This window comes from Xyrauchen texanus, chromosome 28 (assembly GCF_025860055.1).
Source record: "Xyrauchen texanus isolate HMW12.3.18 chromosome 28, RBS_HiC_50CHRs, whole genome shotgun sequence".
Taxonomy (NCBI): domain Eukaryota; kingdom Metazoa; phylum Chordata; class Actinopteri; order Cypriniformes; family Catostomidae; genus Xyrauchen; species Xyrauchen texanus.
In genome coordinates this window covers 24,692,405-24,707,641 of record NC_068303.1, presented here as the reverse complement: position 1 = coordinate 24,707,641, position 15,237 = coordinate 24,692,405, and the positions used below count along the sequence as shown (strand labels likewise).

Genomic DNA, 15,237 nt, shown 5'->3' with positions numbered 1-15,237 from the left:
AGGACTTGGTTCTCTCTCACAGTTTAATGGTTTGAGTATAGCTTCGATATAGCCTAGAGCTTAATGGTCCATATAAAATGTGTTCCTTTTGAAAAGTTTTTAATTGTTAGGATGGTTCAACTTAGTATTCCTGACTGTAATATCTTCAAAATAGTATCCATTAAAGGGATGATATCATAACTAGTCACATTTTTCTAGATCGTTTAAATCAAGAGCCCATTGCATATCATAAGTTTCCCTAGAAAGACTTCCATCTGTGTACTGACCAGTCTCAAACCTGCTTAAATTCAGTGGGCAACCAGTCTAGAGCTGCTGGGTGACATGCCTTCTGTAAGTGCCATTTTTGTATGTTCATACATGATATAATGCACTGCTCACCATTAGGAAGCAGTTGTGTATAATGTGCCAACTTTATAACCATTTTCTTTCCCATGATCCAAATTGGAGAGGATGTAATCGCTGCGCGGGCGAGCTGAATAGGGCACGGGCCAGGATTTTGACAGTTCGTTATGATATTAAGGGAAGACTGGGGCAGATGGAGACGCGGTCGCTTGACGGCAAGATAAGGCCGTGCGCTCCTGTGGAGGGCCGGAGCTCGTTAGGCAGAGTGAATCTGCATAGAATTGTTGCATTGCTCGCGGGGCATGTGTTGGCACGAGGTCCTCCTCAAATTCATCCTGTTCGACATCGCGGCCCCGCCTTGCCGCCTCTTGTGATCCCTCGGGTATCACATAAGATGCGGGTGGGAGGGCATGGCAGGCTGAATTGTCCCTCAGAATGAGGGCGATTGTGACTCATGCCCTCGCAGTGAGGTCTGTCTCCATGAAAGCTGACTCTGCTTGGGCACGGCCCAAGTATACTGGATAAATGCTAGCAAATACGCTGGTTATTTGATGCTAGTGCAACATATGACACAAAAAACATACAATAGTGCAACATAACAGTGCAGTGCAACAGTAAACTGTCTGGTATAGTTATGTAAGCTGTATGTGTGTGTCAGTATGCAATGTTAGCTGATAAGTAGTTTTTAGTTTAGTCTCAAAGTTTGTTGTAAAACAATCATATCTGTGTAATTTGAATTATGTTACCTCATCTGTCAGCATGATGCTGGTGGATCACATTCAGTATATTTGTACGTTACATCATTGTTTTGGCTGATGCTCGCTTGCTCACGTCACTTTGGAGTAGGGTTGTGCCGATGGACGATGATGGCTGACCAACATCACGATTTAGAGCCACCATCGTGATTCCACGCCCCCTTTTGCGAGTCTTGCTAGTGTGACTCACTAATCCTAGTCTCGTCTATAGTTAACCTAAAAACTTTGCAGGGATTGCTCTGTAAATTAAATTGAGAATATAACTAATGCATATATGCTATTTTAAATACCGTGGTATATGCCAGAGACGTGACGTGTTAGTCTGTGAAAATACCGTGTCAGGCAGGCTGCACAAATATTGATCTTGACATAGTTAGCTTCTTGTCTTTTTTTTACATGTCTTACACTGTACATTTAGATTAAAATATTTTATGTTGTAGGCTACAAGAAAATAGCCTTTATTACTTAATTATTAGTAGTTGTAGTGTCTCAGAAAATCTTGCTCATTGTCACATAGCTCTTGTGTACACTGAAGCGGCAGTTTAAGATAAACCCAGACCAGCGAATGTCAAATAACTTTTGTCTGGTTAATACTTTTAAAGAAAAATTTCCTTGGCCATAAATCCATAATGTCAAATCAAATGAAAGAAACAAGGTGAATATGAATAACACACATTTATTAAAACATAGAAGAACAACAAATAAAGAACAAGAAAACGGGAACAACACTCAGACCGAAACTCGGCATTAACATTTCACTTATAATTAGCAGCACAATTAACTTCAGCACAGGCTACAAAATAAATTATGTTACTGAAATATTGTAAAGTGGTCATATGAACTACACAAATGAACGTTTAAAAAATTATATGCAAAATCGAATAGCTCCGCAACGGATGGCGAAAAATGCGTAAAGAAGTCTAATATCTTTCACCATAGACCATGTTTAAATTTCGATGTTTCTGGCCAGAAATACCAACATATTCACTTTATCTGGTTTTAATAATCTGCGGATTAGAGGAACTACACTACCCGCTGTGCTGAAGACCCGCTCTGATGGAGTACTGGTAGCACATATGCACAGATATTTCCGTGCTAATCTTGCCATGAACGGAAACCTTTTGTCGTTCGTTTTCCACCAAGTCAGCGGGTCCTCTTCCCCATCAATGGCCATTTCCTGCATGTACATGGTCATTTCTGCCTCGACCTTTTGCTCATCAGTGAGTAAAATAACGAAATTATAGTTTTTAAGTGGAAAATAGTATTTATGTAAAGAGATATATTAAAATAAATAGTGCAAAACTCTTCTTAAGTGAAAGCTAAAAAACCAAAAATGCTTCACGTGTCGTGCAACCTACAGATAAAGCGCTGACGAGTCATTAGTTGGGTTAGTAAAATAACGAAATTATAATTTTTCAAATAATTTTTGAAAATTATATGAAATTATATAACCCCCATCCACCCACCCACCCACCCCCACCGACGATATCATCGTCCATCGCAATGTTTTACTGTCAACATCGTCAACTGCCAATTTAGGGGACATCGCCCAACCCTACTATGGAGTGTGTGTAATAGCACGAGCAAAAGGTAGCTGGTTGCAGTTCACTTACTGGCCACAGGTGTCATTAATAACAAGGGTTATATATATTAGGGATGTGCACGAGTAGCCGAATATTCTTTCTGCAATATTTATTTGAATAGTAAATATACTATTCGAATTTCGCAAAGTTTTGCTTTGCTGACCATATATACAGTGAGATGCATGTTAAATCCTGAGCACACAAACAAAAACTGGCAGTTATAACAGAATGCACTGGGTGGTGATCTTGAGTGTGGACACACGATGATCACATTTGTTGAGCAAACTTTTCTGTCAGTTCAGACACCAGAAAAGTGGGTTAATTTGAAAATGTGTCTGTAAAGGGATCAATGGAAAGGAGGAGGCGAGAACCGGCTTGATAATATAAATGATAGTTTTAATGATAAACTTAAAAGGCAAACACACACATGACGGACATGTCCGTAAACTATCTCTCTCTCCCGCATGATACTCTGCAGTCGACCTTTATCCCTCTCAAAGGCTTGATTAGCCTAATACGGTACCGGGTGTGTAGGATCACGACCCGGCCCCGCCCTCCGCCCTGCCACAGTGGCTTACTGTGAGAAAGCTGGGTTCCTGTTTAAATATACGGGATAAGCGGTGTACACTTTACTCTTGTATATGTGCAGCTTGCCAGAAAGCAGCATCCCCATATAGTGTTGTCAAAAATACCAGTACTCCGGTACCAAGTCGGTACTCAAACAAAAAATTATTTACGATACCAGAATTTCTGGAGGTACCGAGTACCGGGTCTACCTGGTACCCATGCAGAGTCGGAAAGTTTCGAACGTTCACAACAAGTAAAAGATGATGACAAGCAAAGCTGCTGCGGCGTCTCAACTGAATCTTGTCGAAAAGAAAAGTGGAAAAAGCCAGGTTTGGAAATTCATAGGTTAGGGAAACATCATCATAGATCAGCAAAAACCTATTTGTAAACGCTGCTTTCGCAATTTTCTGACGAAAGGAGGAAACGCATCAAACTTAATACATTTACATTTATGCATTTGGCAGACGCTTTTATCCAAAGCGACTTACAGTGCAATTATTACAGGGACAATCCCCCCAGAACAACCTGGAGTTAAGTGCCTTGCTCAAGGACACAATGGTGGTGGCCGTGGGGTTCAAACCAAGGACCTTCTGATTAACAGCCCTGTGCTTTAGCCACTATACCACCACCACTCCATAATAAAGCATATGAAAGACAGACACTCATGAGATGCAATATAAATATGATATATGTTTTTATTATATGCAGAGTGATGTTCGCTGGAACACTGTGGGGAGTGGAGAGTCTTCACGTTGCTGTGAAAATTCTGCCTGCTGATTCGTATAGTCGATGGCAAAGCAGTAAATGCCCCATTTACACCTGATGTTAAGTTTTAATCGTTGATCCATTTTAAATGGGATGGGGCTAAAGACAGGTGCAAATTGGGTCCACAACATTTTGAGATTTGTCCACTTCAATCACACTCGGAGGTCGTCAAATGTGGTTGATAATACATGTGAACACATTGGCCTCATAGTTTAACGATCAATGCTTAAATGCATTCGAACAGCAGCAAACTTATGCAGACTCACCTGCCAATCAACCAATGTGCTAAAAAAATAGGTTAAAATTTGCCAAGTTACATGTGGCTTTAAAAGCAAACAACCACCCAATTCAGAAAGTTTGAAAAAGTGAAAAAATATACATGCACAAGAACTTAATACCATCTAATACCCACATGCAGTGACACTGATGAGAAGCACACACATCTGAAGATCAGTTAATACAGGTACTCCACTAAAATAACTTTTAATACAATTAAAATACAATTAAATGCATGTATTTTGGGTGAAACAGTGCACTTTTTGGGGGGGCTTTATGATCATGCTGCATTTTATATATATATATATATATATACAGTGAGGAAAATAAGTATTTGAACACCCTGCTATTTTGCAAGTTCTCCCACTTAGAAATCATGGAGGGGTCTGAAATTGTCGTCGTAGGTGCATGTCCACTGTGAGAGACATAATCTAAAAAAAAAATCCAGAAATCACAATGTATGATTTTTTAACTATTTATTTGTATGATACAGCTGCAAATAAGTATTTGAACACCTGTCTATCAGCTAGAATTCTGACCCTCAAAGACCTGTTAGTCTGCCTTTAAAATGTCCACCTCCACTCCATTTATTATCCTAAATTAGATGCACCTGTTTGAGGTCGTTAGCTGCATAAAGACACCTGTCCACCCCATACAATCAGTAAGAATCCAACTACTAACATGGCCAAGACCAAAGAGCTGTCCAAAGACACTAGAGACAAAATTGTACACCTCCACAAGGCTGGAAAGGGCTACGGGGAAATTGCCAAGCAGCTTGGTGAAAAAAGGTCCACTGTTGGAGCAATCATTAGAATATGGAAGAAGCTAAACATGACTGTCAATCTCCCTCGGACTGGGGCTCCATGCAAGATCTCACCTCGTGGGGTCTCAATGATCATAAGAAAGGTGAGAAATCAGCCCAGAACTACACGGGAGGAGCTGGTCAATGACCTGAAAAGAGCTGGGACCACCGTTTCCAAGGTTACTGTTCGTAATACACTAAGACGTCACGGTTTGAAATCATGCATGGCACGGAAGGTTCCCCTGCTTAAACCAGCACATGTCAAGGCCCGTCTTAAGTTTGCCAATGACCATTTGGATGATCCAGAGGAGTCATGGGAGAAAGTCATGTGGTCAGATGAGACCAAAATAGAACTTTTTGGTCATAATTCCACTAACCGTGTTTGGAGGAAGAAGAATGATGAGTACCATCCCAAGAACACCATCCCTACTGTGAAGCATGGGGGTGGTAGCATCATGCTTTGGGGGTGTTTTTCTGCACATGGGACAGGGCGACTGCACTGTATTAAGGAGAGGATGACAGGGGCCATGTATTGCGAGATTTTGGGGAACAACCTCCTTCCCTCAGTTAGAGCATTGAAGATGGGTCGAGGCTGGGGCTTCCAACATGACAATGACACGAAGCACACAGCCAGGATAACCAAGGAGTGGCTCTGTAAGAAGCATATCAAGGTTCTGGCGTGGCCTAGCCAGTCTCCAGACCTAAACCCAATAGAGAATCTTTGGAGGGATCTCAAACTCCGTGTTTCTCAGCAACAGCCCAGAAACCTGACTGATCTAGAGAAGATCTGTGTGGAGGAGTGGGCCAAAATCCCTCCTGCAGTGTGTGCAAACCTGGTGAAAAACTACAGGAAACGTTTGACCTCTGTAATTGCAAACAAAGGCTACTGTACCAAATATTAACATTGATTTTCTCAGGTGTTCAAATACTTATTTGCAGCTGTATCATACAAATAAATAGTTAAAAAATCATACATTGTGATTTCTGGATTTTTTTTTTTTAGATTATGTCTCTCACAGTGGACATGCACCTACGATGACAATTTCAGACCCCTCCATGATTTCCAAGTGGGAGAACTTGCAAAATAGCAGGGTGTTCAAATACTTATTTTCCTCACTGTATATATATATATATATATATATATATGTATATTTGAAAACTAAACCTGAGTTGATCTTAATGACATTACTTTATCATAGAAATTGAAAGATATGCTCAGAACATGCATGATGTAAGAAGTGCACTGTTAGGGATCCTTTTGTTTACTAAAATCCATTAGTGCCTCTCTTGCATGTAAATATAAATAGAAACATTTATCTAGTGCTGTCTATGTGTATAACTTGGGAAAATGTTGCTGCCGGTGCTCCGATAAACCTGCCATTCTGTTTGACAGTGAGAGTGTGTACTGTGAATGCAAAAGTTTTGGCTTGCTTGTTTGTCTCTTGTTTCTTGTTTGCATTGCTTGAGACCTTGACATAATGACAAACCTCATGCTATCTGTCAGGCATGGTGGATTTTTCGACAGGCTGAATAAAATACTTTTTTCACAGACAGGTTTTTAAATGCTAACAAATTGCCATTGAACTTGTGATAGTGTTTCCTAGAGAATTTTGTTTTTGCAGTGGGATTTTGCTAATTTTCAGAAGTTCAGGTAGTTTTACATTTTCATTTATGGCTTTAATCCTAAATTTATGGTTAGTGTTTATACAGTGGCAGGCCTATTTGACATTGCACTGCTGTTTGTTGTTCCACCAATTGCCATTTTACAGATTTGTGTTTGGAGTGCTACAAATGGGGGACATTTATCAGTCATGTTAATCAAATCAATCAAGTTCCTGTTTGAATTAAAATATTTACCTAGACTCCATTATATGGGTTGGTGTGCATTTGTACCATGTGTCACGTTCCTGTGTTGTCTGCCCTATGTTCTCTGTTTCACATACCACACGTCACATTCCATGTCACGTTCCTTGTGGTCCGGTCCGTGTTTTCTGTTTCACTCAGCACGTCACATTCCATGTCACGTTTTCCTTGTTGTCCGCCCCGTGTTTCACTGTCTGTGTATAAACTACAATTCCCACAATTCCTGGCCTCTCTCACTGCCTGCACTCTTCATTGTTCTCACCTGGGTCTCGTTTAGTCTTCATTGTGTTTGTGTATTTGACCCTGTTTGTTTCTCCTTTCCCCTGTCGGTCTTTGTTGAATGTAGATGCCTTATGCCCATGTTTTCCGTCGTTGTTTTCGCCTCTGTTATCTCCTTGTCTGCCGTCCGTGTTCCTGTTAACTCCTTGTGTGCCTTCCGTGTTTTTGTTTACCTTTTTCCCATCGTGGATGTTTTCCTTTGTTCATGTTTTTGTATTACCCCTTTTGTTTAATAAACTGCCGCTGCAGATAGATCCTTGTCCTGTGTCTGACTTCACCCACAACCGTGACAGAAAGACCGAACCCCCCCAAAGGGATCTAGCAGCGGTTTTCCTCGAACTGGCCCGGGCAAATTTTCCCGTCCGCGAGTACTCACGACTCTTCTCCACGGTCGCCATCCACACCGGGCGCGACGACGACGCCCTGAAGACCATCTACTGGGTCGGGTTACCGTCATCCCGGTGGAGAGAGGCGCCGGTACCCGGAGAGCAACCGTGGAGGGAGTTCTGAGGAAACTCGCGCCCGAGGAACCACCCCTCGTGATTCCGGCTGTCGAGGCTGAGCCCTTGCCTACCCGGATCGATGAGCCAGCGCTGCCAACTTCTTCCGCCCGGAGGAGGAGGAGAAGGAAAGCCTCCGCTCTCCAGCTCACGCCTGCCACGGTCAGCGAGCCAGCGCCTGTAGCCTCGACCGTCCCTGAGCCAGCGCCTGTAGCCTCGACCGTCCCGGTTCATCTGATTCTGAAGTCTAGTAACACATCTGAAGTATCTGGTTTAGCAGTGTCAAATATTCACAACAGATCAGTCTCGAGCTCTTAAACTTGCACCTCTGATCATTGCAGCGCTGTGAGGTGGAACCATCTGAATTCAGCACAGAATTCTACATGACCACACTTGAATTTACTCAAGTGTGGTCCATTTTCTCATGACATTGTTGTTAAGGGGATCTGCCAATATCCCTTTGTCAAATAAGGCGTTGAATAAAAATGAGCCGCGCTCAACCGATCAAGCAGTTTGTCAATACGAGGCATTGGATATGTGTCAAATTTAGACACCGTATTGATCTTTCTATAATCTACACAGAACTGGACAGAGCTGTCGTCCTTTGAACCAGCACCACCGGGCTGGCCCAGTCACTGTGGTATTCTTCTATTACCCCCATATCGAGCATGGCCTCGAATTCTTCCTGAACAACTTTTTTTTTTGTGCTCTGGTATCCGATAGGGATGACTGCATACCACTACTGCTGGGGCTGTTTTAATATGCTATTCTATTAGGTTTGTACGACCGGGGAGGGGTGAAAACACGTCAGAGAATTCTCTTTGCAACCGGGCCACGTCCGTGACATGTGACAGTGAGAGGTGGTCTCTGCAAGTGACTGGGGTGCCTCGATTGGCTTTTAAGTTCACCTCCAGCCCGAGCTCCTCCCTCTCCAGAACCAGGCACAGGGACCGCCTCCATGGTTTTAAGAGGTTTAGGTGGTAAATTTGCTGTGCTACACACCTATCTATTCGGTTAACCTTATAATCGACTTTGCTGACTTTTTGTGTGACTTCAAAGGGCCCTTGCCACTTTGCAAGTAATTTAGAGGTTGATGTGGGTAGTAATACAAGGACTTTATCTCTGTGTAAATTACCATAGCTGAGCTCCCATTATGCAGCCGGAACTGACGTTCTTGGCAACGACGAGGTCCATAGCAATTCTTTCGAAGGGGACCTTGATCAAAGGAAGTGGGCGCAAAGACGTTCTTGTGGTGGCTGGTAGATTCACCAGCTGACATTGACGCCCGACCAATAGAAACGGGCCATTAGACAGTGTTCAGTGTCTTTTCCTGCCCTTAGTGACCTGCCATCAGATTATGATGAGTCGTCTGGAATAGCATTTCCTGACAGCTCTTCGGAATCAACAACTAGGTTGTGTCTTTTTTTTTGTCTGAGCGTCCTGTGTCACTCAATTCAACCAATCATTTATAATAGAAAAGTACGGATATGTGAGTGCAATATCTGGCTGAAGATGTTGACCATCAATTATTTTCACTTGGTTGAAGGCATGCCTAAGAGTTTCTTCTCATGTCTGCTCCAGAGGGAAATCCATGTAGGGAATCCCCTTTTGTCCCCGGAATTGAATAGGCAGCATTACTATTGGATAACCGTGAATCACCATGCACAAACCTCACCTTCACCTAGTGGTTAGCACCCAAAGCCTCTTGAACCAGGCATTGATCGATGGAGGTTTGGTTGCAACCCAAATCCACCAAGGCCTGGTATATACCCCCTTAATACTCACAGGTATGCATGTGTTACATCCCTGCTCGATCGGGGGTGGCCTGTGGTGCGTCGGGGACCCGGACCAATGTCCCCCACCTACATCACCAGTCATTAGTCCGGGCTCCCCGCAGCTCCAGCAAACGGGCTCAGTCTCCATGCCCGCACCCATGGCAGCGGGTTCACCAACCTGGGAATGAGAGTGGAAAGTGTTACCGTGGTTATTGTCGGTAAAATGGATAACTTTGAAGCCCGTCTCTCAGAGACAGTTTACCTGATGTGTTGTTCACCAAAGAGTTGACAGCCTTTCTTGACATCATCCTCAACAAACATATTTTTAAATGATGTACGTAGTTTTAACGGCTATTTCTTTCGCCTAGGGTGCTTTAGTTCATCCAGTAGAAAAGTTTGGCTTCTTCCACAGTATAAATCAGACTTTACAGGTCGCCTCAGTGGTGTGTGGTAGGTGCTAATTTCATAGACTGGTTGTTCCACACAAAATCCATTGTTGCATAAAGCAAAAAACAGTCATTTTGCCATCTGAAAAAACCTTGTGAGTGTGGCCTAAATATTTCAATCCTAGTATTGCACCACAGTAAGTCCATTGAAATGGACTTGATCCAATTGTTGCCTTCAACTCCATGCAAAAAGCAACATCAGTGTGGTGTTAAAGGATTTGACAGGTTTTCTTCACTGCAATAGCACTTTATCCACCCACACACCTGTATTTTGGACTGCCCTCCATGCAAGCAAAAATATTGTAGGTCTGCCTGAATGCCTTGCCTTTACACATTTACTCAGTTTTGCGTGAGGTGGGATTGTGCCATATTTGTGCACTAATGCTGGGTGAGAGGGGTTATCAACCCACCCAACTGTTATTTGTGGAGACTAAACCAGTGACACCCACATGGCCTACTTTGAGGTACTCCACGCTTACTCCTGACCTAGGTATATTTTGTATGCAGGTGTGTGTTTTATGAGTGTCACCCAAGGAACTCTGTAGGCTTCATTATTGTACCGTATGGCTGGAAAAAAAATCTAATTATCTGGTTAAATTGGGTATACACCAGACACTGTTGCTGTTGGGTAAAAAAGTTAATTTCACACTATGGTGTGATACTGGTCATATTGCAAAGCTCCATTGTAACAATTTTTGTGTGATATTGCTATGATGATGTTGGTGTAATGAATCTGTTGTCTGCTCTCCAGTTGCTAATCTGTACAGTGACAAGTTTAAACCTTTTTACTGCAACTATTTAAGCAGTGTCAGACAGAATCAGAAAAAGACTTCAATCTCTCCACTGCACCTCAAATACTATTTATTTATTTTTCCATTTAATGTCAAGCATTGTAGAAGGACACTGTTTGGAGTAATTGTAAAATAAAATGGATGTAAGAGATCACAACATTGCTTCATGCAAAGTGGCAGTACGATGCCATATTGCAGTCAGTAGACGAACATGCCCTCATCTGCTCTCAACCAAGATGTGTTTGGGAAGTAATGATCTCTGCTTCATCCGTTCTTTTTTATCTTTTGCTTTGCCTTTCTCAATGTCTTCTTTGATCTCTCTATATTGCAGCCAACCATCCATCTCTCCTTTGCCACGCTGCACTTAGAGCAGCACTAGCCAGCCATTCCCACATGTCAGTCACTGTCAAGCTGACAGGCCCAGACTCATCCCTGTTAGCGCACCATCTATCATTGTGGGTAATAGCTGGGGGGGCTAGGAACCACCGTCAACAGTGCAACAACAGAACTTGGACCTGTTTGTTACTTATTTTGTAATTCAATAGGTTTTAAATGAAAATGCACTGCATGATATTGTGTGGTCAGGATAGCTTTTAGTTTACGAATCGACAAGTGAATAAAATTTTCGAGTTGTGTTTCGAGCTGTGGCACTACAACCGTGTGCTCTTTCAGATGAGTGGGATCCTTCCACTGAGGTCTAAATATTCTTAGATGAGGAATTAAACATTTAACTGACGGCTTATGTTCCCTCAAACCGAACAACATGCAGGCATTTGTCTACAGAAGGCCATGATGGTGTCTGGAACAATACATAAAACCGACAAGTTCAGGGGGCATTCACACAGAAAATGTTTATTGCACTAAATACAGCTGAACGGAATTGAAAAGAGAGAATGTTTATAGTTGCATTAACTCCCACCATACACACTCAATGCACTAAGATTCTTGTCCTGACCCAGATGCAACTGATTTGTCCATTTTAGGGCTGCACGATTTTGACAAATTGGCGATTATTTTGAAAAATCTTGGTATTGCGATTTGGACTTTATTTGTGATGTTATAGGGTTATACAGGGTGGCTATAAAACAGTATGTTATAAAACAGTACTAACGCAATACAATTTTCACTACCTTGTGAAACCTTTAGTCAAGGAAAAATTCAATCCGATCTGTTGAATTCTGATAGCCACAAACCTTTTGGGATGGCAGTGTTAGATTTCAACTTCAGTGTAATATACTTCTTGGCAATCAGTAACAAAGTTTCTGTAAATTGTATTGTCTGGCTCTGCCTGAGGTTGGAATTGATGAAATTACCAAATAAACAAATTTCTGGATTCATTGTGAAGGCGATTCTATGTTTATCAGATATAATGCGGCATACTTTTTGCCAGAATGTATAAACCATAGTGCAGGACCAGGTGGAGTGTAAAAAGCTTTCTTCATCTATACCACATCTGAAGCAAATGGGTGAGAATTATTTGTTGAATTTATGCACTCTAGATGGTGTGAAATAAAGCTGATGAAGAAAATTAAATTGAATTAATCTGGAATTCAAAGAAGACGTGAATACATCTGCATCTATGCTAATGCCTAGATCCTTTTCCCATGTTTTTGGATTTGTCTAATTCAGGTAGTGGGTTATTTGTCATAAAACAATTATATATCCTAGAAATTCTCTTGTAAAGTGGTCGGCTCGAATAAAAGTTTCTCCAGAATATCTCGACTTGCTCCAGCTGTGTGAAACTAGGAAACTTCAGCTGAGTCTTGACTCTTAGGAAGTCTCATACTTGCAGATTACTGGTAATCTGGTAATCAGAAGGACGCTGGTTCGAGACCCACAGCCACCACCATTATGTCCTTGAGCAAGGCACTTAACTCCAGGTTGCTCCAGGGGGATTGTCCCTGTAATAAGGGCTCTGTAAGTCGCTTTGGATAAAAGCGTCTGCCAAATGCATAAATGTAAATGTAAGTAGCCAAAGAATTCTTTATTAATTAAATTGTACCTAGATTTAAACCATTCAAAAGACATAAATACTCCATCCTCACAACATTGTTCCAAGCGGTTAATTCAATTATCAGCCCAGATTTTAAAGTGCTTATCCTGAAAACCTTCTGGAATCAATTTGTTGCCCCGTATTGGTGTCTTAGGGGAGAGAAACTCCTTCTGTTCAAATGTCTATTGTATTTTCCCCACATCTGGAAAGAATGAATGATCATAGGATTGTCAGTTATTGTTTTGATTGATTTAACATCCCAGTTGTATAGCAAGTCTCTGGGATAATTTCCCTTTGTCTCTAGTATTTCTATTTTAAGTCATTTTAAGGATTGCTTCCAAATATCTGGGCCAGGTATCTAGAATGTGCTGCCCAAAAGTACATTTTGAAATTTGGTAGTTTTAGACCTCCCTGATTATAGTCAGTCTAATGCTAACTTGTCTAAGCTAACTCTGGGGGTTTTGCCTCGCCATATGAAGCTTCTGATCATACCATTGAGAGAGCGGAAAAAAGGAGGCTGGTATATGAATTGGGAGGGATTTAAAGATATATAGAAATGTAAGATATTCATCTTCATAACATTTATCCTCCCAAATTGGGTGAGTGGTAGGTCAATCCAGTTGAGATCATTCCCTACTTTCTCCCAAATTTTAGGCAGATTGCACATATAAAGCTTCAAGTCCTTATCTACATTGATACCGAAGTATTTAATATCTGAGGGTGAGAGTTTGAAAGGAAGTCTATTACTTAAAGTATTACATTTAAATACAGATATTGATAGGACTTCACTTTTATCAAAGTTATCCAAAGTTAAGGATTCTGCATCTGGTTTGAGGTTCGGGGGCCCGCTCAATATCCAATGGTTCAGGAAAGTGTTGTGCTCCTAAGACGCTGGGTAACCATTTGGCGAAGAACTTAACGGAGTCACTACCTTCCTTCAGACCTATTATACGTATGTCGTTTTGCCTGCTGTAGCTTTGTTTTTCAAAAGTTTGTTATCTTGTCGTATCTGTTTCACATGAACATCTATCCTACATACTTTGTCTTTGGTGTCACCGATACGATTTTTGGCCTCCATCACTCTTCCTAGAAGGCTACTCATAGTGGAGTGGTAGGTCTTGATAGAGGTTTGTAAATCCGCAGTTTTCAAGTCTATCTTTTGTGAGCAATTTTTGTTGCCTTCCTGAATTTCTTTTATGAGAACTTTAAGGATCTTAAGTTTAGAATGGCAATCCATAACCCAGCATTGAAAGCTAGCATCACGTAGTTGAAAATGTCGATTGTTATGTTTTTTCAGCATTGTTTTAGAATAATTGAGAGAAAAGTTTAGGACTGTCCACTCAGCTCTGTAGCGTCACGTGACCCCAGTCAAAATGTATTTATTTCCATTTGCCTCCTATGTGGTTGTGCACGTATGTACATAGCTCAACAATGGAAAATTCAAATTTTTCTCCCCTCTCCTCTCCCAGATGATCTTAACGGTGTATTTGAGTGATGGGGAGCAGGCCCTGACGGAGGTGCCCATCACTCCGGAGACGACGTGTCGTGATGTGGTGGAGTTCTGTAAGGAACCAGGGGAAAGTGGCTGCCACCTGGCTGAGGTGTGGCGTGGAAATGGTGAGTCCCTCTTAAGCAACATCTTTCCTAGCCACATTCTTCTGGTCCCTATTCATTTAAAATAAGTGAATTTATAGTAATTTACATCAGTGGCTTTTGCTCGTAGTCTTTCTTTCATTTTTTTAAAGGTGCATGCAACAATTTTTTGTTTATGTTGAACTGCGACTTGGACTTATATTGACACCTTTTAGCGTGGATGCAAAAGTTTTAATATTTCAGAAATAGTACTAAGTGCACTTTTTAAATTACAAGTTTGAAAAAAATGGCAGTGGTCTCCGTATCAACACTAATACCTTCATGTGAAATAATCTGTATATGAAATTACAGTAATTTTTCTTACCTCTCCACCTTAGCAGTTTTGTTAAAGACACTCACACAGTATTTTGAAGAATCTGGTAGCAATGGAACACTTTCAGGTTTGACCTCTCTTAGTCCTATCAGACTGTTATTTCTGCTTTGACAGATGGGTGCTTTTTTCCCTTGATGTTAGTTTTTTCTATCAACAGCTTTGTACCAGAAACGTTATCTTTTCTGATGGTGCTTCCTTTCAAAACTCTATATATCCTCAAATATCTAATAGTGTGTCTGTCTGTCATTGAAGCCATGATGATCACAGTTATTTTACAGCATGTGATTGATCACGTAAAGTGCAGCATTATTGCAGGGATGGGGGCGTGGCCGAGTGACGTCTGTGGAGAGAGTGGCCAAGAGAGACAGAGCAGTAAGGATTAACATCTGTAGGAAATCACCTCTAACAGCTGTTTTGTGTTAGCAGTGAGAGTGGAGAGAGATAATAAGGGCAATCCAGACCACCGGGAGGGGGAGAGAGAGACGCACAAAGCTGTGTGTGCGCACAAGCTGTCATTAAAGTACTGAAAAGTAT

At 41.5% G+C, this 15,237-nt stretch overlaps 1 protein-coding gene across 7 annotated transcripts in view; it reads left to right on the top strand.

Moving 5' to 3' along the window:
- Positions 1-15,237, top strand: part of LOC127622059 (apoptosis-stimulating of p53 protein 1-like) — an 87,996-nt gene that overhangs the window by 24,984 nt on the left and 47,775 nt on the right. For all 7 annotated transcript variants that reach the window (XM_052095978.1, XM_052095979.1, XM_052095977.1 and 4 more), the window contains one exon: positions 14,207-14,354. In XM_052095978.1, coding sequence (XP_051951938.1) covers positions 14,207-14,354 — 148 coding nt within the window. The remainder of the gene's footprint in view (positions 1-14,206; positions 14,355-15,237) is intronic.